This window comes from Lissotriton helveticus, chromosome 1_2 (assembly GCF_964261635.1).
Source record: "Lissotriton helveticus chromosome 1_2, aLisHel1.1, whole genome shotgun sequence".
In the NCBI taxonomy this organism is placed as follows: domain Eukaryota; kingdom Metazoa; phylum Chordata; class Amphibia; order Caudata; family Salamandridae; genus Lissotriton; species Lissotriton helveticus.
In genome coordinates this window covers 361046397-361071381 of record NC_136058.1, presented here as the reverse complement: position 1 = coordinate 361071381, position 24985 = coordinate 361046397, and the positions used below count along the sequence as shown (strand labels likewise).

Below are 24985 nucleotides of genomic sequence, written 5' to 3'. Positions count from 1 at the left end.
CGCACGCCAATCTTAGCACTGCGTATATACCACCACCACGCCGGTATTGGGCCCCGTGCTTGCTCTTGATCAATGTGGGTTCCGCAGATGTAGTGTGTGTCCCTGTGATGCAGCAGTGATAGCTGACGGCGCCACACTCCTTCCAACAGCTAGTCCTCCTATGGCGGCGCACCTCGACCCTCTACGTTAGCCCAGCACCAGCGGCCCACCGCACAGCAAGTTCGTAAGATAGGGCGTCCCGAAGTCGCTACCTGGTAAGGCGCCCAATGGATACAGCTCGCAACCTGCTTCCAGGCACTGCCGGCCCTTTCCTAGTTCTCGACCACAGCTCCACAGCCACAATAGAGAGTCCGACGGACGCTGCCCACCTCGTCGTGCTCTGCTTCACTCTTGGCGCCAAGGCATCTGTTCCCGCTCCGTCCTGCACAGATTCCCACGTCCCAGCACACTCCGCTCTCTCCAAGGGGGGGAATGGGGGGGGCAGGGGGTCGCAGGCGACTATGGCTGGCGTCGGATCCCTCCGCTCACATCAGTCCCGCTCAGCCTGTAATCTCAGCACGCCATACCTCTCCTTGTCTGCATCCCAAAACGCCGTTCTACCGTTCAGCAGTGTCACCATCCAGGTCTAGGCATGCAGGACGGGCTCCGGTGAATGTAGCACCATATCATAGCTCCTTGACTGTCCACAGATTGCGGGCATACGAACTTTCTCAATCCGGGGCCCTCCGACCACGAGGGCACACCGGCACGCGTAGTCCTGAAGCCCAGCCTCACGTCGTGCAGGCTCTGTCACAGCAGTCGGGCGGACACTTAATCAGCGATATCTCCGCAATCCTTGGTCCGATGCTCGCCAAATTTTCAGTGAGTGTGAGATACCTGGTCCTCTGCAATCGCACCAAATTATAGCGGCGTCGGAGGTGATTTGGTCAGGATAATCTCAGGATAATGGCTCAGGCTGCAAGAGCCTCACGCAAGTGCGGCCATGCTGCTCGTGCGCCCTCTAGCGCCCCCAAATTTCATGCATGATTTAACAAAGGATATCTTCTTTTCCTAAGGCATACAGCTGCGACTAGAAAACTAGCAATATTAATAATATCCCATGTATTATTAAGCATTTGAAGATAAAGTAATGCTGGTCTAACCTGTAAAAACCCCTTTCCCCTCAATAGCGGGACCAAAAACATAGGATTTTAGTGGCATATTTATGAGAAAATGTCAGAGAGCGGAGCTTAGCCTAATTTGTCAGCACTGCGCTACAACATTTTTAAAATGCAGGGATGCACTGTACTCACAAGAATAAGGCGTACTCGAGTGTTTTTCCTAGCACGGCCGCTAAATGTAGTTATCTAGAGCCAATGAAGGGACCCTTGCACCATAGTGCAAGGGTGCCTGCATTGCAGGGAAGGTGTCCCTTTGTTGCAGGGAAGGTGTCCCTTCCTACACATAAACAATCACTAATGGCAATTTGTTACTTATGTACGCTGCATAGAAACAGCAAGTCATTATGTAATGATTGTTTATCTGCAGATAGGGATACCTTCTGCACATAAACAATAATTAGTGCCATTTTACGCCTTCTATGTGTGCGGCAGAATGCGGCACACATAGAAAAAGGAAAAAAAGTAGAAATAAAAGTATTTCTCCTTGTTACGCCATTCTAGTGCCTGCTCTTGCATGGTGCTTGTTTTTGGTGCTGCCTCAGATTTACACCTCCTTGTAAAAAATAAATTAAATGCAACGTCCCTGCTGGATTTAAAATCTGGGACAGCGTCAAAAGCAATGGGAGTTGCAACGGAATGCCCACAGCAACACCCATTGCACGCCTCTTTCACGCTAATGAAACGTGATGCTTCTAAAAAGGCCTTATTTACAAGGTGGTGTTAAGCCACAAAAAGTGGCTTAATGTTGCTTTGTAAATATGGAGAAGGGCATATGTAAATGTAAATGTATTTCGACTTATATAGCGCACGAATCACCCAGAGGTCTCAAGGCGCTTGCTTAGGGAACCCGTCCTGGTATTCCCCTGTGAGATACCCCGGCAGGGTATCCACAAGGTGAAAGCCAGGCATCCCGCCGCGAGGGGCTGTAGTGGAGATTAAGCAAGCTATTGCCCAGAGTCGCAGAGTGTGACCCCGTGAGTTGAGTAGGCACCGGAGCGAGAATTGTCAAGTCTGTGGAATTTTGAGCCCGAGACGGGGTATCGAACCCTGGTCCACGGCCGATCTCAGCTTCCGGGTCTGCCGCCTCTAACCACTGAGCCACACTTCTCCACGCATATTCACCAGAACATCGGTAAAAGTGTTGTTCTGCTGGCAATATCCCCTTGTAAATATGCCCCCAAGAGGCTCGTGTGCAACAGTAGTGATGTTGTGGGAGTGATGCAAGGAATGCAAAGCTGTGTGCAGGTGCCCCACAACCTTCAGATCTTTTTCTCAGACATTTACACTTTACGGTCCCAACATTGGCTACTGTTCCAGGGATATGAAGAGTTGTGTTCTCAAAAACATACACCTCATCACAATACACCCCGAGCCTTCTGCCTCATGATTGCAAATTTAAGAATGATATGAGTGAAAAAGTTAAGATTGGTCATGTGGATGCTATGATGCACAGTGAGGAGGGCGGATTACTGACATAATATCGGAGCCAACAATATTGTGCAACAGACGTATCGTGTAAATAAAAGCACTTCCAAAAATATTGTTTCCCTATCCATAAGATGCTAATTACATTAGGAAAAAAATAGTTTCACACAAATATGATTATTAACCTACCCAAATATTGTTTCCTAAGATATATATATAGTTTAAAGTAGTATATCTTAAATATTTTAATATATACAATTAATTAACTTGGGGGTGTTATTCGATCAAGCCTTGACTTTTAAACATCATGTCAACCAAGTTGCTGGCACATGCTTTAGGGCCATTGGACTATTGAAAAGGGTTTTCCCCTATATACCTGATAGTCACAGGAAAACCCTAGTCCAGGCACTAGTGATCAGTAGATTGGGCTACTGTAATGGCCTTCTATTGTCAGCTAATGAAGGCCAATTAAACAAATTACAAGTGGTCCAAAATACGGCGGCGAGGTTAGTCCTCAATGTTCCATCTAGAACTCCCTCCCGCCCTCTACTAGCCAAACTTCACTGGCTGCCAGTGCGGCAACGCACCAAGTTCAAAATTCTGTGTACCATTCATAGATGCCTGACAGGAAAGGGTCCCAAATATCTGACCAAAGCTTTTCAACCCTATGTTCCAGGCCGATCACTTCGATCGAGCAATCTTCAATTATTACAGGTCCCTAAAATAAAAAAATCTCGTCAGGGAGGTTGTGCTTTGGCACATACAGGACCTGCTCTCTGGAACTCCCTTCCCCTTAAAATCAAACTCATCACTAATCATTTATCCTTTCGTAAAACCCTTAAGACCCACCTTTTTACTATTAACTAATCAGCTTTGATTTACTACCTCTGTAAATGACCAGGTATGGAACAAATCTCCATATTTTAGAACAAGCGCGGAGATACCCCTTCAGGGATTTATTCAGGCGCTATAAAAGCACATAAATAAAATAAATAAAATAAAATATGATGTTAGTCAAATACATTTCACTAATATTTAATAGTATATATCACTATATACTTATATAAACAGACATACATACATGTGTGTGTAATACATAAATACCTAAATACATATACATTATATGTAACACAAATGTTATAAATATATATTTTACATTCGATTTTTTGTTGTTAAATTATTTACATGTACTATTATAAAAAGCACATCATATATATATATATATATATATATATATGTATATAAATATATATCTTATTTTTACATGATTCATAAAACATATTAAGAAATTCATAAACATTATGCAAGTTAATAACCAAATAAAATCAAAAAACAAAAAGACAGCTGCATAAAATATTAAACAAATTGAGAAAAAAACATAACAAATATTATAACATTAAAATTATGAACACATTAATCACCCTTAAGGGCCTCAAGGCGCTGGGGACTGCTGAGAAGTTTAAGCTAGCTATTGCCCAGAGTTGCATGGTGCTGGGCTGAGCTGCCCCCGGCCCCGGGGATCAAACCGCAAACCACGTCCTTTGGAGTCAGCCGCCCTGGCCGCTGCACCAGGGCAGCTGACTCCGCTATACTATGTTATGCTTTAACAATGTACAAAGCATCGATCTAAAAGTTGTTACCAAAATAATTGTTATGTACACATGTTAAATAGTTAAATATTAGTTAAAATATAAATAATTAATATTTATTTTTAAAACTTTGTAGTTAATTACCACCCCAGCCTTTATCCATACAAATTTATCAACACACTCCAAGTATATACATGTAAAAATTATTCTTTTCATCATTTTCATAATTAAATCTCAATTATACACGTATTATTAATAATTAATGAATAATACTGTATTAATATTTTATTAAATTCCCACCATTTACTCCTACAAATTCAACAACTGACATCTAATATATAATAAATAAAACAATGTATTTACATAGTTAACATACTTATTTATAATTTCTATAATTATTTTATTATTTAGTATAATTAATTTCCTACACACACTTTACACATACAAAACAACAACTCACACCCCAAAAAACAATTAATCTATTACACACTTTGCATAATTATTTGTGATTTAAAGAATTAATATTATTTAAAATGTAATTATAAGGAAAAAATGTATTACCAAATAATTCTAATTTAGGGCCTGATTATGATTGAGTAAATAAGCCCAAAACCTTTGTTCTAGCCACCGCCCTCTAAAAGAATCCCATCTTTCCATATTGGAAGTCAAAAGTGGAAGTAGTGGAGACTTTTCCCTACCCAGGGGTATCTTTTGACCATAAACCATCTTGGTCACACATGGTGAATAACAGGGCATTAATAATTGAGCAAACAATGGTTGCGATTTACAGTTATATCAAGGAATTGGGCTCAAAACCTATTGCCACCATAAACAAGATCTATAGTTCTAAAACAATCTAGGCCACAACATATGGGGCAGGTCTGTGGGGAACAGCATCATTAGATTCTCTCCTAAAGTTAGAGGTTGTTTTTTTCAAGAGGGTAGTTTCTCTCCCTGGTTCATTTTTTAACTATGTCTGCCACTTACAATTAAACTTACCCTAAGTGACTGACATTATAAGAATTGCCCCTATTATTGTATGGTACTCAATATGGAAAAGAGGCACAGTAGACCTAACTCAGACTATCATAAAAAAAATTCTGTTCCTGAATAAGGCACAGATAATATTCTGGTTGCAGTATGTTCAATCTACGCTGTTATCCTCAGATGTACCTGAATTGATTACAAATCAGAGTTCCTGCTCTAAATTTCCCAAAATTGAGTCAACGTACTATTACTAGCAAAGGGAGCTTATGAAAGAAAGGAAAGGTATCATGCAAAATCCAACTGACTCCGCACCCAACAGAGGGCGAGTTTTGAGGCATTTACAGCACAGATTCATTCTTATGAGGTTTCACATTAATTTAATTCCTTTGATGCTTGGTTTCCCTGCTATGAAGTACTCCTTTAATGATCTGACACCCTGCGTTTCTGATAATTCCACTAAACTATCCGACCTTCAAGTCCTTTTTTCTGTCACTTTTATAAATAACAAAGATCTAGATCTACTCTCCAGCTCTTAAAACAATAATATACATTTGCACAATGTCACATTGCCCTGTTTTCTTGAAAAAGCGTAATGATCACTTTGTCTGTTTCTCTGTCCCCTCATTTCTTTGGGCTTATAAAGCGAAGGAGAGAATCTATAAAATTAAGAGCCGTCTAAATTTAAATAACTAATTAACTGTGTAGTTTTATGATCTATGCTTTTTAACTAGATTGACTAAAGACGTTTTTGTGATTGTTGTCTTTGATAGTGGTTGGCCTTTTGTCCGACCGCCATCCTGGTGGGGAACGGGACCGCCTGACTAGCTCTCGGCATTCCCATAATAGTAATTACAATGTGACAGCCTTCAAGATAGTTGCAAAGTGTATCTTTTGTATTGCGGTGTGTGCTGCGGGCTGCAGCACACGCCGAAGTACAAAAGATACACTTTGTGCATATCCCTGCACTAAGTTGCAGGCACCATGTGGTGCATGCTAGATGGTGCAGGGATATGTAGTTGCCCCCAGGGGCCATTTCATGGGTCCAGAGTGGAAGGAGGGAAGGGGGCCCAGCCGAGTTAACTCGCATGAAACGGCCGGGGGAAAGGGACATTGTAATCCCTACGGCTGTGCCTGAGCAGGCATGACCACTGTTGTAGGGATACAACTCACTTAGATACACCAACAGGCTTCTTGACTGCCAGTTAGTCTCTCCTACCGCCAGATATCAGCCAGCCACAGCCCGCCATCCTAATATGGCGGGTGGTAAACACTATTACAATGGCGGTGGGACTGCCACCTGGTGGTCTCACCATCATCGTAATCAGGCCCTCAGTTACATCCCACCCTATATCCCATATAAAACCCACAACTCGCTCCTAAGATTTAACACAAAAAATTATTTACTCAATTAACATAAATAATTATCAATTAAATAATTACTAATAATTCAAAACAAATTATTATTTAATTGTAATTGAATTACTTCCCAACCTGTATCCTTATAAACCTGCAACCCGCTTCAGTACTGAATATCACAAAAATGTATTACATTTAATTGAATAACTACTACAAATTTAACAACTATATTAAAAAACATAAACAATAAATCTACAAAACATTTACAACATATGCATTCAATTATATACCAGAATGCTTAACAATAATTAAAAAACGTTATTAACAACTATATTTTTGTAAACAATATTAATGACTTAAATATTTTCAAAATCAATATTACTTACCTTAAATCGATATTCTTGTCAACAATATTCTTGCAGATGATATTTCCATATCACAATACTTTGGTGACACAATATTTTTGTTTCGATATTTTGTCTGAATACCCCCTTGCTTAATAAAATTATTTTGGTGGATTAGACGGTCTCTTTTGTAATAGTAGTGCTCTAGGTGGGAAGGATCTTGTTCAATTAGATTTTATATAGACAGCATGGATTCATTTGCTATTTACTTGCACTGGCTATATGCAGCTTGAGATGAGCAGAAAGTATTTAATGCAGCCCTGCCAAGTGCCACACATCCAGTGCTAAACTAACCCAAATTAGAAATATTTTTACCATTATTGTGTAAAATAGGTCGCACATATGAGGTGAGTTGAGCTGACAGTATCTGCCTCGTAATTCGGGCACTGGTATGTGGGATCATGTTCCCTTAGGGTGTCTTGTGCACTGCTGCTCACACCAAGGTGTGTGTTGTGACTATATCTCCCAATGCCAGCCACCAAATAGCACCTCAACTCAGAACCTATAACTCACCATGCACTGCACCAGCCAAGGTGAGGCTTCTCTGATCTCTCTGAGAGACCTCTACCAACTTGGCTGAGTCATGAAAGTCTTAAAACTTCTTTCCCCTTTCCTCTTTGGGCATCTAGGTTAAATGCAGACTTACTCACCACTGGGAAGGACTTCAGAAGGCTTCTCCTGGCTTAGCATATCTACACCTAAGATCCTCCATTCTCCTTGCTAGCTTGTAGACTGATGTGATCATTTAGTAACAGGTGGTACATCAATAATCAGCAGAGAGATCAGCTGGCAAACTAAGTTTATCTGACAATGTCTGGCAGCTATTCAGTGCAACAAGCATGTCAATACTAGTGCATGATGAGGTACTCAGGCCAAATCTCTAGAGTCACTTCAGTAACCACTGTTAATGTCCTTGGGGCCATATGCCAGTCCATCTTTATTTTGCATACCATGCAACCTCAGTTTGGACTCAGCCATATGCAAATCAGTCTTGACACTGCTTTAATTGGAACAGTGCAGCCCAAACTGCCAGACCAGGTCCACTGTGAACCGGAAACAAGCAACCCAAGACCAGTATCCCCTTGATTGAAGCTCTTGAGTGGGGTTAACTTGGTTTCAGTTGAGCAGGATCAAGATTAATTAGCGTATAGCTAGGTCTAATGTGAGGTGGCACGATAAGCGAAGAAAAGATGGACTGGAAGTGGCCCGAGATTAATTTAGGCATTCCATCTAACACTTTTTTGATGCTAAACATTGTTAAATAAAAAATACTTTCTGATTTATTCACCGCATGAAAAAGAGAAATGGGAAATACATTATCTATTGCTGAATGACATGCATTTCAAGTAACCTATTAATTTTCCAAACTTAAGGGGCCGATTATGATAGAGGATTTTCCGCCTCCTCCGGGCCGGCGGAAGCCACCTCCGGCCCGGAGGAGGCGGAAAATCCTCTGCGGAGTCACCAAAGACCCACCGCCGCATTACGATGGCTGGTGGGTCTTGGATTCTGTCCGCTGCTTTTCCGCCGCGGTCGGATTACAACCGCGGCGGAAAAGCTCTCATTTGGTTGGCAGTGTCTATCAGACACCGCCAGCCAAATTAGGAAGCATTAGTAAACATGCTTTTCCGCGGCGGTTTTTCCGCCATGGAAAAGCATGTGTACTTTTGCTTTTGGGGGCCCGTTGCGGGCCCCCAGGGCGTAGGCGGGTGGGGGGTGCACATGGGGGGTACCTATGGTACCCCCCAGCATTTACATGCACAAAGCGGCAGGCACCGCGCGGTGCCTGCCGCTTTGTGCATGTAAATGTTACACATGCACTTTTAACATTGCGGCAGGTGCTGCTTGAAGCAGCACCCGCCGCAATGTTAAATATCCAGGATGTGACCGCCAGGGTGGCGGTTACATCCTGATTTGCACGGAGGGACCTCCGCAGTCCATGCGGACGGTCCCTCCACCTCTGGGATGGCGGACGGACGCAAGTCCGTCCGCCATCCTAATCGGCCCCTTAAGTGACACAAAAGTAATGCTATATCTAGAGACACTGTGTGGGCGATGGGGGCAGGTGCCCTTTTGGGGAAATGTTACCAGTCCTGAAGAATTCACACTTGAATAGTTCTTGGTGTTGAAAAGGCAAGACCTATGCTATGGGGAAATTATGACATTTCACTGTATAGGTAATTGATTACATTTTCAATATAGGGCCTCATTACGATGTTGGGCGGCAAGCCACCGCCCGACAGTTGGAATTATGATTACAATGTTCACAGTTGGATTGTAAACCATGGGGTGCCTGCTACAGGGTGCAGGGTTTTACAGACAAACCTCAGTTCCCCATTGGAGCCTGCTTTCTCAGGCGGAACACGGGCTCCCCTAGGGAAAAATGGGGCTCTGACCCAACAGTGTTCGGTCGCATTGCAATCAAATAGGCGGTTCCCACATCCGAAATGGTGTTGGGCGCAAAGTTTCAGCCCAACATTGTATTTTGGCCCATAGTGTCACTCAATGTTTTACACCTAAGACAGGGAAATAGCACACGTTACCACAATTCATATAAGTGCCACACAAAGCAGCCTGGAAACTTGACAGCCCTTTGTGCATACATAAATGTGTACATTTTGCTCTTTGCATGCCTATCCATTGTTGTGAACTAATCACCTAGGTTGTGAGGAACCAAATATTTAAATAGGTTTTCACTAATGTTTTTATTCCTTTAATAGGATCCTTAACAAGATGGCAGCACCATCAGGCAACGGCATATTTGTGGTGACGCAGTACATCCCTGCTGCTAGTTCCAGTCCACTCCACCCGGGGTCACTGACGAGCCAAACACCATGCTTCCTGCAGAAGTTCATTAAAGGAGAACCAAAGGCTTTGGGAGTAATTTATTTATGATAGCCATAGCTCATTTATGCTTAGCAGAAAATGCCAACTAATTTAAATTGTTTACAAGGCAAACAACATACTTTAAATTACTGTTTTAAATATGCACTTGAAGCTTCCTCTTAGAAAATGTGGTCCACTGGCTTAAAATGTTCATGGTCTGGGCATGGTAATGTTTTACTTTATGTACTCTTTCCTCCCCTCTTTTAAAGAGCAGACATTGAAGCATTAGCTTTAGTCACTCTATGGTCTGTATCACTTGTGAGAGAGCACTGCAAGTTCTATACACCGTTTTAGAATGAGTCATGTCTTAAGTTGTTGAAGAGCTGGGGATGTGCTGTTTCAGTGCCTCTTGCAGTGGTAAATGGTTGCTTGTCTCTTGAACTTTAAAAGATTGTGCTACATTTAACTGCACATACAGCGGCATTTGTTGACGTACCTAAGTATATAACAGAACATAAAACGAAACCATACACACAGGAAAATAACAACATAGTTAAAACATGATACGGCAAAACACTACAGGAATCACTTCGCAACACAAGTTCAGACTTGGTGATATACAAATCAGTCTTGACCCTATGCCTCATAGGATCAGTCCAGTCTGAACTGCCACACCAGGTCTTCCCTGGACCAGAAACAAAGAAGCATCCTAGGACCAGTTTCAGAGTAGCATCAGTCATCAGCCAGGCTAGCTGGACTGCAGTGGCAAAGTGAGCAAGAGACCCATGTCTGGGTATACCCTGCCAACTTAGGGCAAACAAAGCAAACACAAGGAGATGATGAGTTTACTTTTAGAAAGTTGGTATATTCCTGCCATTTGGTGCCTGCGGCCTGTTGACTGGGCATAGTTGGCAGTTGGACTTTGTGACTTCCTCCCAGACAATCACACAATAGAGGGATTAGCTATTCCTGACTAGGCCATCTGCAATCAGGAAGGGCGGAGCTGGGCACAGCCCCAATTGCAACTGAACACACAAGGGGCTTGTCACCACCTCATTGCCAATGAAGCCAGCCTGGAGCCAGGGCAGGTGACTCAGGAAATTTGAATCACTTCAAAGAGAAACCTGTAGAAACTTCTTCAAAGAAAGCACCAAGTATAAAAATGAGACCCTCAGAGTTACTCTTCAGTTCAAATTCTGGACCTGTGGAAGGACTCTCAGAAGTCTGTCTGCGGCTGTGGCCTTCTGTGTTCTCCACAAGACTCATGTGCTGCACCAGGAAGGACTACTTTGCTGCCTTGAGTCTGCCTTGAACCCTTCACCCACTGAACCCACGACAACCAAAGTGACTCAAAGTGATAGTTTGCTGGCCTTCTGTTCAGAACCATAGGGACATAACAGGCACCAACCACCTTGAACCTAGACCTGGACTGAGTGAGTCATAACCCCCCAAGTGCTGTCCCTCCAGTTTTGGACCCTTGATGGTAGGGCTAAATTTGCCCAGATTGCCAAAATCCAAACCTTAGAATTTAATAAATTTTTTACTAAAAACTGCTCTGAGAACCAAGGGAAGACAATGACCAACCTCTTTGTCGATTTGCCAGAGGTGCATTGCCAGTCAGAATGACTTTGTGGTAGCTCCCACTACATTCTTATACACAGCAGCAAATCCTGTTTAGAAGTTCTACACCAAAGGGGGATCCTGCCTTCTGGTACTTTCATTGGCTACAGCCTCCTCCCTCATCCCTATGGATATTTTCTAATTCCATAAATGTGACGAAGTCCGAATGTAGAAATCTTCACTGCCACTACCAGTGGCTCCTCGGTGACGAAGCTCTGTCATTGGACAAGACCTGCAGCATTGCCCCGCTGAACGTTACCTTCTCAGAACATTTATCTTTAAATTCCTTCTGAGTCTAAAGGTAAGTGTCCACCTGCGCATCTACTTTTTGTATTGACACCACACTCCATTGTGGTCGGCCATATTTTTCGACTTTGACCCATTCTAAATTAGATGTCTGCAGTTGGCTCTTTCATCTTTTAGGCAATGCTTTTTGCTTAAAACTTTTTAAAAATTCTGCGGATTGGTTTCTTTTTGTTTTGGTATCAAATAATGCATTTTCTAAATTGGTGTGGGATTTCTCTTGTGTTCTGTTTTTACATTATTACTGTTTGTGTGCTGCTTAAATACTTTACTCATTGCCTCTAAGTTAAGCCTGACTGCTTTTTGTGCCAAGCTACCCACGGTTAAGCACAGGTTAATTTACTGACTTTCTGTGGTTCACCGTGTTAGGGACTGTGGCTGGTGCTTTACCAGGATTCGCACCCCAGTCAACTAACACCCATTTCCCACAGATAGATATTTCCACATTTTGCTGCACCCACTATGTTTGAGAAGCCGGACCCTGACCTTGGGGTGTCCTGCTAGGTTCCATCATATGTCTACTGCTATTCAATATCTTTATGATCCTACTGGCTTACTTAATCCAGCCATTTGGAATCAGCCTTTTCTATATGCTGATGGTACCCAAATAATTGATAGGGTTGCTGGGGATACTCACCACAAGGCTTGAGAATTGTCTAAGTGCCTCTCTAAAGTGGAATGCTTGATGTCATAGCCACCTAAATGGTGACAATAGCAAAATATTCGGTCCTATGGAACCCCTATTCAAACTGTGGCTTACATCCCTAAATCCCAAGCATACACTTGTGCTGGTTGTTAAAAATGTTAGGCATAAAAATTGGCTCAGCCTTGATCATGACCATGAGAGATCCGATTACAACAGTTGTCAAAGCATGTTACTTCCAACTTCATTCAGTGCAATGAATTGTTTTTCTTTTTTATTATTTTTTTGCAAAAATATACAGCTTTTAAATGAGCCAACAAGTGTGAGCTACTGCAATGCCATCTGCCTTTATCTACCTGCATATTTGATCCTTAAATTGCAGTGTATGCCTAAAGAATCAAGCAACCGCTGCACTGATGCTTCTTCAATCAATCAATCAATCATTTGCAGAGCACGCTACTCACCCGTAAGGGTCTCAAGGCGCTGGGGGGGGGGGGGGGAGGGACTGCTGCTACTGCTCAATCAGCCAGGTCTTGAGTAGCCTCCTGAAGGTCAGAAGGTATTCGGTCTGCTGCAGGAGGATGGGGAGGGCTTGCCTTCAATAAACAAATTGTTTTTAAGTCAATGTACCTGGGACAAACTGTGTTTTTACTCCTCATCAATTACTATTGAGCCATCACTAATACTGTCCTTACCATGAACTGAGTTCCAGCAATAAATTTCTGCTGGATGTACCTAGAGTTCCTTTAAAGGAAGCCTGTGGTCAAGCCTTGAAGTGGAATTCATCCCGTTCCCTTGTTCAAGTGTTTACTCTGCCTAAACCGTGCAATCAGAAACAAGAACCGTCATCTCTTCAGAAGGTTATGGAGATTATGTGTGACAATTCTGCACATATATTTTCCACGTTCAATAGCAGACTGACGCAGGCATTGATAAGTAGACCTGAGGTTCATGCTACAAAGCTAAATGCTCTTTGCTTTGGTAACGGGTGAGGGGCACTCATTACATGCTTCTTCTAGAATTCATCAGCAAGGAGGAATCACTCGAAATACATTGCAGTGATTTTGATAGAGGCTGATCCATTTGGCAAAGCAGCAATACAAAAATGTCATTACATTTAAGAAGCAACTAAACAAAAAAATCTGAGAGGGGTGCTCCATCAAAAGGATTTTCTACAATTGCGTTGAGGATGAAATGTCCTCACTTTCAACATTGCGGTGGTAATTCTCAGAAAGTCAATGTTTCATCCTCGACAGTCAAGTGGTTAAAAATGTACAAGATCGTAACTATATGTTGGAGCAATTTGGTCTGAATAATTAATTTAATAAGTGACCACTGGCGCTCACCTGAATAGGCGCAGGACATGTACAGACATAGCCCTGTGTCAGGGTCAACGTACTTTCATTTTGTATCACCTTGGATTTCATAATACAATATAGATTTCCTAACGCCAAAAGACACCCCTGCCCCAGGCACCCCACGGCCCCCTGTGCCCCATTCCTGGGTGTCCACCCCATCTCCAGCTTCCCAACTTACCTCTCGAAGTGGTGGTCGCACCTGAAGCATCTCTTTCCCGAGCCTGCAGCCTTTGTTCACTTTTCAAAATCTCCATTGGATAACATTGAGCGCCCGATGGCTCAAAAGCACCCTGCACCCAGATTCCCGAGCGCCCCTGGCCGTGCACCCTTGGTCCTATCCCACTTCCCCATTTGCCCTGAGCAAGTGACCAGGTGCCCAGCTCTCACAGCCACGTGGCCTGCTAGCCAGCAGCCACCAACTACGGCCCCCTGCCTCCCATTGGATAATATTGGACCTAACTACCTAGGCACCCGGCTGCCCCTGTGCCGCTGAGAGTGTACCAACTGTACCTACCTGACCCTGGGAGACCCCTCAGTCTATACCCAGCACCTTAACTCTGCCAGTCGAGTACTTTCCTAAAAGCCGATAACTCATTTTTCTTCCATAGGCTAACGTTGACTGTTTCACTCAGAAATCCTTCGAAGTGTGGAGTTTTGGAACTTTAAAATATACATCTAAAATCTGCAGATTAACGAATTCCAATGTACTCACCTGTGATCAGAAGAGAAGCCAGTACTGTGCCTTTTAGCCCAGAACTGAACCGCAAAAGTAATCCTAACGTGTTTACTGGTAACCTAAATTTTCTTCCATAGGAAACCATTTTCTGTGAAATTTCTTCTAAGTGTCGATTTTTGCAAACTACAAATATTCTTTAAAAATTGTACCAACTACTAAAACGTAATTACTTGCCAGTCTTAGGGAGGGGTCCCAGTGTTGAACTTAGGAGACCAGTACTGGATTACAAAAGTAACGAGAACGTACTTTACCTGTGATTTGAATTTCCTTCCATAGGATAACATTGCTTGGTTTTCACTGAAAAGTGTCAACTTTGAAAGTACATTTATATTCTTTAAAAATTGATACTGTAACTAAAACGTTTTTACCTAACTGTTTACAGCATAGGTCCCGGGACTGAATCCAGGATCTAGTCCTGGGGTACGAAAAGTAATCCTTAAAGTAATCTACTGCATTTATCTAGCAAAACCCATTGAGCTCAATGTTATATTGTGTTTGAAATTGTGTTGCCTATTTGAAACCACTGTAACTATTGCATTTACAAAGCCTATTGCCTTTCTGCAAAGTACTGACCTAAAGTCACTCATATTGGGAAAAGTATATTTTGATACCTTGATGGTTCTAAAATGAAACAACTATATCTTTTGATACAAAACAATTGGCCTAGAGTTCAGTTCTTGAGTGTGTGAAACCTTTTGCTGACTGAGTGGGAACAACAAATGCTTTGCATGACCTTCTGATACTGCCTTAATGCTCGACCAAGCTACCACTTTGGGGAGTAAGGTTATATCTAACTTTAAACTCTGCCATACCGCTGGGGACTGGGGACTCTATACACACTGTACCTTACTTTGGTCCAGAATATATAGAGCCACTTACCTACATCCTTGATACGACGTGCGATGTAATGCCATGGGTGGTAACAACGCGGACGATATAACGTCCAGGTTGTTATCAACCCACGTGGTATTGCCAGCGTTGTAAGCGCTGTCTCCCATCATCTAACCATATAATGACAGATTGCTCCTCTTTACCAGCTTTTGAGAGTTGCCCACTCTAGAGGAGATGTACAAACATCTGTAGACCCTTCTATAATTCCACAGTGTTGCAATGCTGTAGAAAGCAGGTACATGGGTGTTGTGATCCGAGGGCACTCAGTGTAATACAGCCCCTGTGCATTATCTAGTCATCGTGGGCAAAGCAGATCTGTAATTGCTACGTTTATTTTCACATAGACTCTAAGGATACCTTGGGAAATTGCCTTAGCACATTTCCAAACATTCTCATTTCATAGAGCTCACCAAATGTGCTTGCTGTGTGAATTACAGTGTTGTAGTTCCCAACAAAATGGCTGATCAACAATAGAGACACACCACACCCGGCACATGGTTTGGACCTTGCTATTTCTCTAACGCTCCCTTGTCTTCTCTCATAGGTGGTGCAGATCATGATTGGAATAGTCAGTATCTGCTTGGGTGGCATTCTGTCCACAAATTTTGCAGTGGTGATTGTTGTCAGCGGTGTACCATTCTGGGGTGCTGTGTTTGTAAGTATCTTTCAACCAGAACCTGTGTAAAGCTTCCTGAAATGAATTCTTGAAAGATACATTTTCATTTTTGACAGACCCCTACCACTAAATTCTCCTGATATCTAAATGGAATATTTTTTTTTTCCTTGTGGCAGACCTCTGGTCTGTAATTGGTTAGAACTAAATAGTGAAAATGGAGAACCTGGAGAAGCTGAGCTACAAGGTCACAGGAAATGTTTTCTTAAACACAGCTGGGTCCTTTAGGAGTCTATAACCCCATGGGAACTGAAAAAGGCGCATATAACAAAGTGTTGGAAGCAAAATAATAGTGCATACTCTAGTGTATGAAATAATACTCACAACAACCACACAATATTGTCAGGCAGAAAACCTAGCCCTCCTGTGGCCTGGAAGTGCTGCCTTTCATCCAACAGCACTGTGTCATGACTCTCTCCACCGCCCAAAGCCTCCATGGCTCCATTAGCCATCTTGACCATCAGCAGGAGCCTCTCGCTCACACAGAATCCATGGACTCATGTGTGAATGTGTGCTTGCTGATGTTGCTGACATGTCTCTGTTCCCCAGCACTGTCCCACCTCCATTCATGTAGGACAGGCCAGCTGACTTTCTGCCCCTATCTGAGATTTCCTGAAACTCCTTTTTGATGCATGGACTCCCTTCAAACATTTTAGGCACTGTTCACACTTTTGAATTCTGTGCTTTCTTAACCTATGCTCCCTACACACCGGCATGCAGTTGCATATTCCAGCTTCATGCCCCATTTCAATGGAGTGCTCATCTGCTCAATCTTAGAGCTACATATCCTCTCCTGCAACCAGAACTGTGAGTTTTCCCTTTATTAGCTTCCTACTTTTACTAATGTAATCTCATACTACTCCTCCCCACCCCTACACTTCCAAGAATCAAGGAATACTATATAATATATATCACCTTCATGGTAGTACTCTTGTGATCTATGATATTGACCCACTATTCTCATTATCTTCATTTACAGAGTTTCTGTCCACTTTCAGCTGAAACCATTCCTACTTAAAATGTATAATGAAAATACTATATTAGGTACAGAGCATCCTTTGTCAATTCTAAATTTACTACCAGATGCAAAATTAATCATTACGTGTACTGCAGAAGGTTTGCAGCCTCTTTGCAATAAAGAAAGCTTTAATACCATTAAAATCATTCCATCATAATGGTATACATTGCTCTCCAGTGAAAGTAGACTTCAATGTGAAGATTAACTCAACACAGATTGATAGTGAAAGAGAACTCTACATAGAAGTAATGTTACCCCAATCACCACCAATGCCAATTCATGATTCTGGCCCACGCCCACAAAGCCCTACACAACCAAGGAACAGCATACATCAACCACTGTGTGAGATCCAACAACTCTCAAGACTCCTGCTCTCTGCCTCCCTCTCCCTCGCTCACACCCTCCACAGAAGCAACAGTGGAGGGCACACATTCTCCTTCCTCATTGTACAGTCTTGGAACAGCCTCCCCCTCCATCCCCGGACCTCACCCTCTCATCAGGAATTCAGAATGAAACTCAAGACCTGGCTACTCTACTGATGCCACCAGAGCATCTCAGTGCATGGATACCCTGGGTGATTTTCTGCACTTTATAAATCCTATTTGATTGATTGACCACCATTACATCCACCATCATTATTAACACTATTACGACAATTTAAATTACCACCACAAGTGGCATAAAAACCATCAGATTTTTTTTATGAAGAGTACCACTAGCAATATCACTATCAGATCTTTGTAGTAAAGACTAAAGTAGCATGACTTCAGAGTAAAGAACATTCAAATTCAGAGTATAGTGTTCTCTAGTAGAACTTGGCAGTGAGGAATATCCTGAGAGAGCTTTACAATGAAGCGTACCCTAACAGATCTGTTCTGAATAAATGACGACTGGTCCATGTAGAGTTTAGGTTGGTTTATTAAGATAAATGTCATCATCTTGAGCCCCACCAGGAGCAGCCTTCCTGCTGCTCAGCCCGTCCTCCAACTGACTCTCACTCACTAACATTCCACAACATCCTCACACGCCAGCATTCCACCACCACAGGCACACTGGCTGAGCAGCAGGTATAACAAGATCGTAATAGAGCACACCAACAGATAACCTTACAATGAAGAGTATACAACCACAGCTTTATAGTAAATATTTCACTAACAGTGTAGTGTAGTTCCTATATTCCCAATAGGCTCTGCGCATTGGAATAATAAAAACAGCAGTGTAGACGTAGGACTGAGGTCGACTAGGTCTCTACTGACTATATTAGACTTAATTAGTTTTGCCAGCTAGCTCAGAGGTCACTAGAAAATTTCTCGAATAAACAAGGAGGAGTTTAACTTCCCTGGATAGACAAGAAGGGAATAGCTTCTGACAACCATTAAACATGACAACTTTGCTCCCTCAGAATAAGAGTGTATCTCTAGAGTCGTGTGAAAACAATAGACAGCTATTTTACTCAGTCAATCGTGCATAGTTAGTTTCACCAGAGTGCAGAGAAAAGAGAGACGGGCGTTTTCAATAAAAGGTGTTATTTATTGAGCAGTCTTCTTTCTCATGCAAGAGAAATGAATTGCAATACTTAGAGTAAAGTAAAGTGCGTACAGTAAAAGGAGTATTATGAAATAATACTGTAAAAGCATTGATATGGTTTCTTAGCCATATGTTACTTTAAAATAGATAAAATATATACATACACATATACATTGACTAACGTACTCAACTGGTGCTTCTAAATACGCCTACCTCGGTGTACCTGACCTAAGCCTAATACGTGGGAAGGAGTAAGTAAGTAGCAGTTTAAGTTAAGTTGGTTTTGCCAAGGAATCTGAATCAAGAATTCTCTTTAAGGGTTTAGTCAGCTCCGTACCTGGGTATTAGAAAACAGAAGGTCTGGTATCTCTCTCTCAGTACTCGATATCCCAGTAACCCGCGAGGGTATCTGGAAACACCGGAGCTGGATTTCTCAACAGGAGAAAAGACAGCGTCTCTCTCAGTGGGTCAAAGGGGAGGGGCGGCGTCCGTGGGCTCTCACATCAGCTGGGCTCTCGGGCAAGTAGATAGCCGCTCTGCTCTAAAACCACCGTGTGTTTGCTTAAGGCAACGTTGGTATATTTATACCTGAAAGGTGCCGGGTTTGACGTAAGGTTGGACATAAGACGTCAATAAAGATGTCGCTAAGAACTGGCCGTTCTTACAGTGCTCACAGGAGTTCTAGGACGAAATCAAAACAAAAGCAATGGGGTATTCCCAAGTTGCTGGAGGTTTGGCTTTTTTACAGAACTCGTTGTACTTTCTAGGAGCCTGGGGAAGTAGCCTTGCTTGATTTGGACAGCATGGGCTATGATTAAATATGGCTATGATTCTTATGCCTTTATAAGGATATTATTTATTATAACCACATAAGGGCATAAAACAGAAATATTGAATTAGGGTCCTAAATAGAATTACAACAACAGAGCTTTACAATTAGAGATACATTGATATTTTTAAAGGAAAATACTCTACCTCTAATGTAGTATCTTTGTTGAAACCTGGTAAGGACTCCAGGTCCCCCGGCTCTTATCGGACACGATTGCAATCTTGAACACAGATTATAAGATCCTGGCAAAAGTCCTGGCCAATCGACTGGCCCCTCTTTTCCCTGATTTAGTACATGCTGATCAGAGTGCCTTCATTCCACAGCGTACTACTGCCTTGAACATACAACGCTACTTGGGTGGCGGAATATGCCTCCATTGATTGGCCAATCTTGGGCTGCATTGTGTTGGACCTTGAGAAGACCTTCGATTCACTGGATGGAATTTCCTCTTTGCCGTTCTGGCCCGTTTTGGGGTTGGTCCCTACTTCCTTAGTCTAGTACGACTGCTGTATCGTAATTCATCTGTCCGGATTTGGATGGGCCCTATGTTTCAGACCCAATCCAGGTATGACGTGGAACCCCAAAGGGATGCCCATTGTTCCTGCTTTTGTTTGCGTTGGCAGTGGAACCGCTAGCGGTCCATGTTTGCACTCATGTTGACATAGGGATTAAGCTGGGAGATGGCACTCACACCATTTCGCTATATGCCGATGACCTGCTGTTATGTGCTCGAGACCTCCATAATATCCCCTCCTCACTTGATCGGGCCCCTAGCCATTTTTTACGTGCCTCTGGACTATGAGTAAATGCAGCAAACTCTATACAATCTCTATTTTTGAAGGATACTCCTGATCCGGAATACGTGCTGGGGGGACACCTGTTGCCTGGTGCATAGACCCGTTTTGCTATTTAGGGGTCCGAGTTTATCGTACCAGAGTTGATCTTTTCGATGGGAACATGCTCCGGCCAGCCACAGTGATTCGGTCACAGATGGGTTTCTGGAAGACTTTCCCATAGGCACTCTCTGGGAGGATTGCCCTTGTCAAAACGGTGGTCCTTCCCCGCCTCTACTACTTCACCACTCTACCACTCATCATCTCTCCCCCTTTCTTCAGACAGTTGGAAATGGTTGTGCGGGACTTCATATGGGGGACATCACACCACACAGTGTCCATGAGAAAATTTTAACTGCCTACCAAGCTGGGTGGCCTGGCAGTACCTAACTTCAAGCATTACTTCCTAGCCTTCCAAATGCAATGGATTGCCAGGTGGAATCCTCCCGTTACTTACCAGACACGGCTCCTTTGCAGCCTCCGCTGACGCAGAGTAGCCTTTTACACATTTTCCACCCTTGCTCCAAGTCCAGACCCCCAATACACTTCTACTCGTAGTGTACAAGTGCTTCCATAGGTGTCTTTTTCTCACTAGAACCACCATTCCAAATGCACCCGCGATCCCATTGCTGGGAACTCCACGACGGGACACCTACACGATGATGACTGAGTTGCATCACTGGGCCTCGGAGGGAATACAGGATGTGGGAGACCTTTTCCAGGACAGCACTCTCAACCCATACCAGGAACTCATAGCGGAAGGGAACCTGCACCCTGGGCAGTTTCTACTACATAGAACATTCATAGCTTCATTATCGTCTAAATGGGATACACTCACTCAGGAATTTCCCATGCACCCCACTTTGCAAAACCTTCACGTGATGGGCACAGGAAGACACCTCACGTGCTGGTTCGCATCTTCCCTCCAGCAACATACGGAGGTGGACCTCACTCAGCTTCAACATCATTGGGAGGGGCCCTGGGGAGGGCATTAACAGATAGAGAGTGGGCTGTCATCCTGGGCAGCCCGACCTACATTCCCTGTAATCAACAGTTCAAACAAATTCAATTCTTTGTACTACATTGGGCTTCCCTTACTCCAGCTCAAATCAACAGGTACTTCCTCCGCACAGATGCAGCTTGTCTCCACTGCCGGCAGTTAGATGCCGACATTCTCCATATGCTCTGGTGTTGTCCAGTCTTGATTGACTACTGGAACAATGTGACAAAAACCCTAGCAACTTACACCTCCCGAGCCATTCCCCCTAATTGGGAAGCCCATGTATTGCACCTCTTAAGCAGAAAACAAAAACTATAGAGCTGCCATACTATTTCTATTAATAAGGGCCAAATGATTGATCACCAAGCAATGGAAATCCCCTCTGTGCCTCATCCGTTTGCCTGGTGTAGATCCCTGCTTAACTGGGCTAAGGTGGAGGGTGTGGCTCTACGTAGAGAGGATCTACTTGGCATTCGTAAATTCCCCCTAGCACCTAGATATGTTCTATCGATTTAAAAAAAAAAAATATATATCGAAGTTAGAAATATCGAGTAGTTGATATCGACTGTTAAAATAACGTTTTTTTGTTAGTTAAAAATATTGAAACTTAAAATATAGAGTGTTAGAATATCGAAAGGCAAAATATAGAGTGTCAGAATATCAATCTCTGAAATATAGACTGTTTAGACAAATTTTATGTTTTAGGGGCGGGTTGTGGGTTTTTAGGGTAATAGGGTGGGGAGTGTTTTAAAAATGTGAATTTGGATTTTTTTTTAAATGGAATTATAAATATGTTTTAGTGGCGGGTTGTGGATTTTTAGGGGAATAGGGTGGTGATTTTTAAAATGTTTATAAAAAAATGTCTATATTTTAGGAGTGAGATGTGTGTTTTAGAGGAAATGGGTGGGGTGGGGAGTGTGTTAGAATATGTGTTTTAAAAAAAACACAATTGAAATTCGTTTTTGTTTTAGGTGTGGTATTTCTGTTTTTAGGTGTGTAGGGTGTGTATTTTCTTTAAATTTGAAATTTCATTTGTATTTTTTATTTTTTTTATCAAACAATTTTATTTAGAAATTTTAAATTTGGAAATGTGACTTTTAATTATAAATTAAAAATGTTTTCGCAATAATTTTTTTTAAAATAATTTAAAAATAAAATGTTGACATTTATTTGGGAGTTTTGTGTGTTTTTGTGTGATAGTGTATTTTTTTATTACATTTTCACATTTAATTTAAACATTTTTAAATTATAAATACTTTTAACAAAAATTAAAAAATTTAAATTATCAAATATACAAATTCATTTTAGTGTGAATAAAGTATTATGTTTTTAAGAATTGTGTAATAATTGAGAATAATTTAACATATTTATTTTTTTGTTAAGTTTTGAGAAAAAGAATCTTATTATGTATTTTAAATGTTAACAAATTTTACAATATTGTTTGTAATTAAATAAAGAGGTACAAAGTATTAAGAAATCATGTACAATTATTTGAAATATATTTATAAATATAATACAAATTATAATAATAATACAAAATTAGAAAATGTATGTTAATTTTTATTTTTAAGTGTGAATTTTAATTATGTTTAATATCTTTAAAAAATTGTGATTTAAGATGTATGTAATATTTATGAATGTTCATTATATGGGTACTTAGAGTATATACTTGGTGGAGTTGGAAATAGTAAATTATATGGTTTTACTGTCTAGCAGCTTACTAGAGTATATAGTAGTTGGAGTGGAAATACTAATCTATATGTGTTTACTATGTAGTACCTTTGCAGAGTTTATACATGTTGGAGTGGGAATAGTAATTTATATGGGTGTAGTGTCAAGCACTTTCTCAGAGTATATTCTTGATGTCAATTATATGGGTTTAGCGTCCAGCAGTTTCCCTAACTTTATACTTGGTGGAGTGGGAATAGTAATTTATATGGGTTGACTGTCAAGCACCTTGCCAGAGTATATACTTGGTGGAGTAGGAATAGTAATTTAAATGGGTTTAGTGTCCAGCACCTTCCCTGATTTTATACTTGGTGGAGTGGGAATAGTAAATCATATGGGTTGACTGTCCAGCACCTTCCCAGACTTCATACTTGGTGGAGTGAGAATAGTAAATTATATAGGTTGACTGTCCAGCACCTTCCTTGACTTTATACTTGGTGGAGTGGGAATAGTACATTATATGGGTTTAGTGTCCAGTACCTTCCCTGACTTTATACTTGGTGGAGTGGGAATAGTAAATTATATGGGTTGACTGGGCAGCACCTTGCCAGAGTATATACTTGGTGGAGTGGGAATAGTAAATTATATGGGTTTAGTGTCCAGCACCTTCCCTGACTTTATACTTGGTGGAGTGGGAATAGTAAATTATATGGTTTTAGTGTCAAGCACCTTCCCTGACTTTATACTTGGTGGAGTGGGAATAGTAAATTATATGGGTTTAGAGTCCAGCACCTTCCCTGACTTTATAATCGGTGGAGTGGGAATAGTAATTTATATGGGTTGACTGTCCAGCACCTTGCCAGAATATATACTTGGTGGAGTGGGAATAGTAATTTATATGGGTTGACTGTCCAGCACCTTGCCAGAGTATATACTTGGTGGAGTGGGAATAGTAATTTAGATGGGTTTAGTGTCCAGCACCTTCCCTGACTTTATACTTGGTGGAGTGGGAATAGTAAATTATATGGGTTTAGTGTCCAGCACCTTCCCTGACTTTATACTTGGTGCAGTGGGAATAGTAAATTATATGGGTTTAGCGTCCAGCACCTTCCCTGACTTTATACTTGGTGGAGTGGGAATAGTAATTTATATGGGTTGACTGTCCAGCACCTTGCCAGAGTATATACTTGATGGAGTGGGAATAGTAATTTATATGGGTTGACTGTCCAGCACCTTGCCAGAGTATATACTTGGTGGAGTGGGAATAGTAAATTATATGGGTTTATCGTCCAGCACCTTGCCAGAGTATATACTTGGTGGAGTGGGAATAGTAATTTATATGGGTTGACTGTCCAGCACCTTGCCAGAGTATATACTTGGTGGAGTGGGAATAGTAATTTAGATAGGTTTAGTGTCTAGCACCTTCCCTGACTTTATACTTAGTGGAGTGGGAGTAGTAAATTATATGGGTTTAGTGTCCAGCACCTTCCCTGACTTTATACTTGGTGGAGTGGGATTAGTAATGTATATGGGTTGACTGTACAGCACTTTGTCAGAGTATATACAATGATATTTACAGTATTTAAATACATAACATACAGTAAAATATATACAAACAATATGAATGATTTATTATAATTGACAGTAAGTGAAATTAAATTATTCATACTCAAAGCATGTTATAAAGATTTTATTATGTCCAAAGAGGGTAATAAAATGAGAAAATAATTTTATTGACATTTTTCAATGTTAATTACACATTTCTATTTTGATGATATATAGTGTAGTAACATATTTGCATTATAGTTACAGTTGTATATTGGTCACATTTTTATTGTAAACAAATTTTTAATACAATCATTTTTAAGAAAAGTATCATTTATTCAGTGTACATTTGTTTGTTTAATTCAGATTTATTACTGTAAAAATAAACATTAATTTTACAAGTCATATAGAACAATTTTGTTTTATAATTTTATAATACCGTGTTTGTATATTTAAAAAATTTTTAAGCAAACATATTTATATATATATCAGGAAAAAAAGTAGGTATTGTTGACATTGATATATAATTTACAATTGTATTTTTTTGCAAGAAAGGATTATTATTAATATATAAACTATTAATAATAATAATTT

At 41.3% G+C, this 24985-nt stretch overlaps 1 protein-coding gene across 1 annotated transcript in view; it reads left to right on the top strand.

The window, feature by feature from the left end:
• LOC144805509 (membrane-spanning 4-domains subfamily A member 4A-like) overlaps positions 1-24985 on the top strand; it is a 157928-nt gene that overhangs the window by 15655 nt on the left and 117288 nt on the right. The window contains exons 2-3 of the mRNA XM_078672054.1: positions 9642-9801; positions 15843-15953. Coding sequence (XP_078528180.1) covers positions 9655-9801; positions 15843-15953 — 258 coding nt within the window. The 5' untranslated portion in view covers positions 9642-9654. The remainder of the gene's footprint in view (positions 1-9641; positions 9802-15842; positions 15954-24985) is intronic.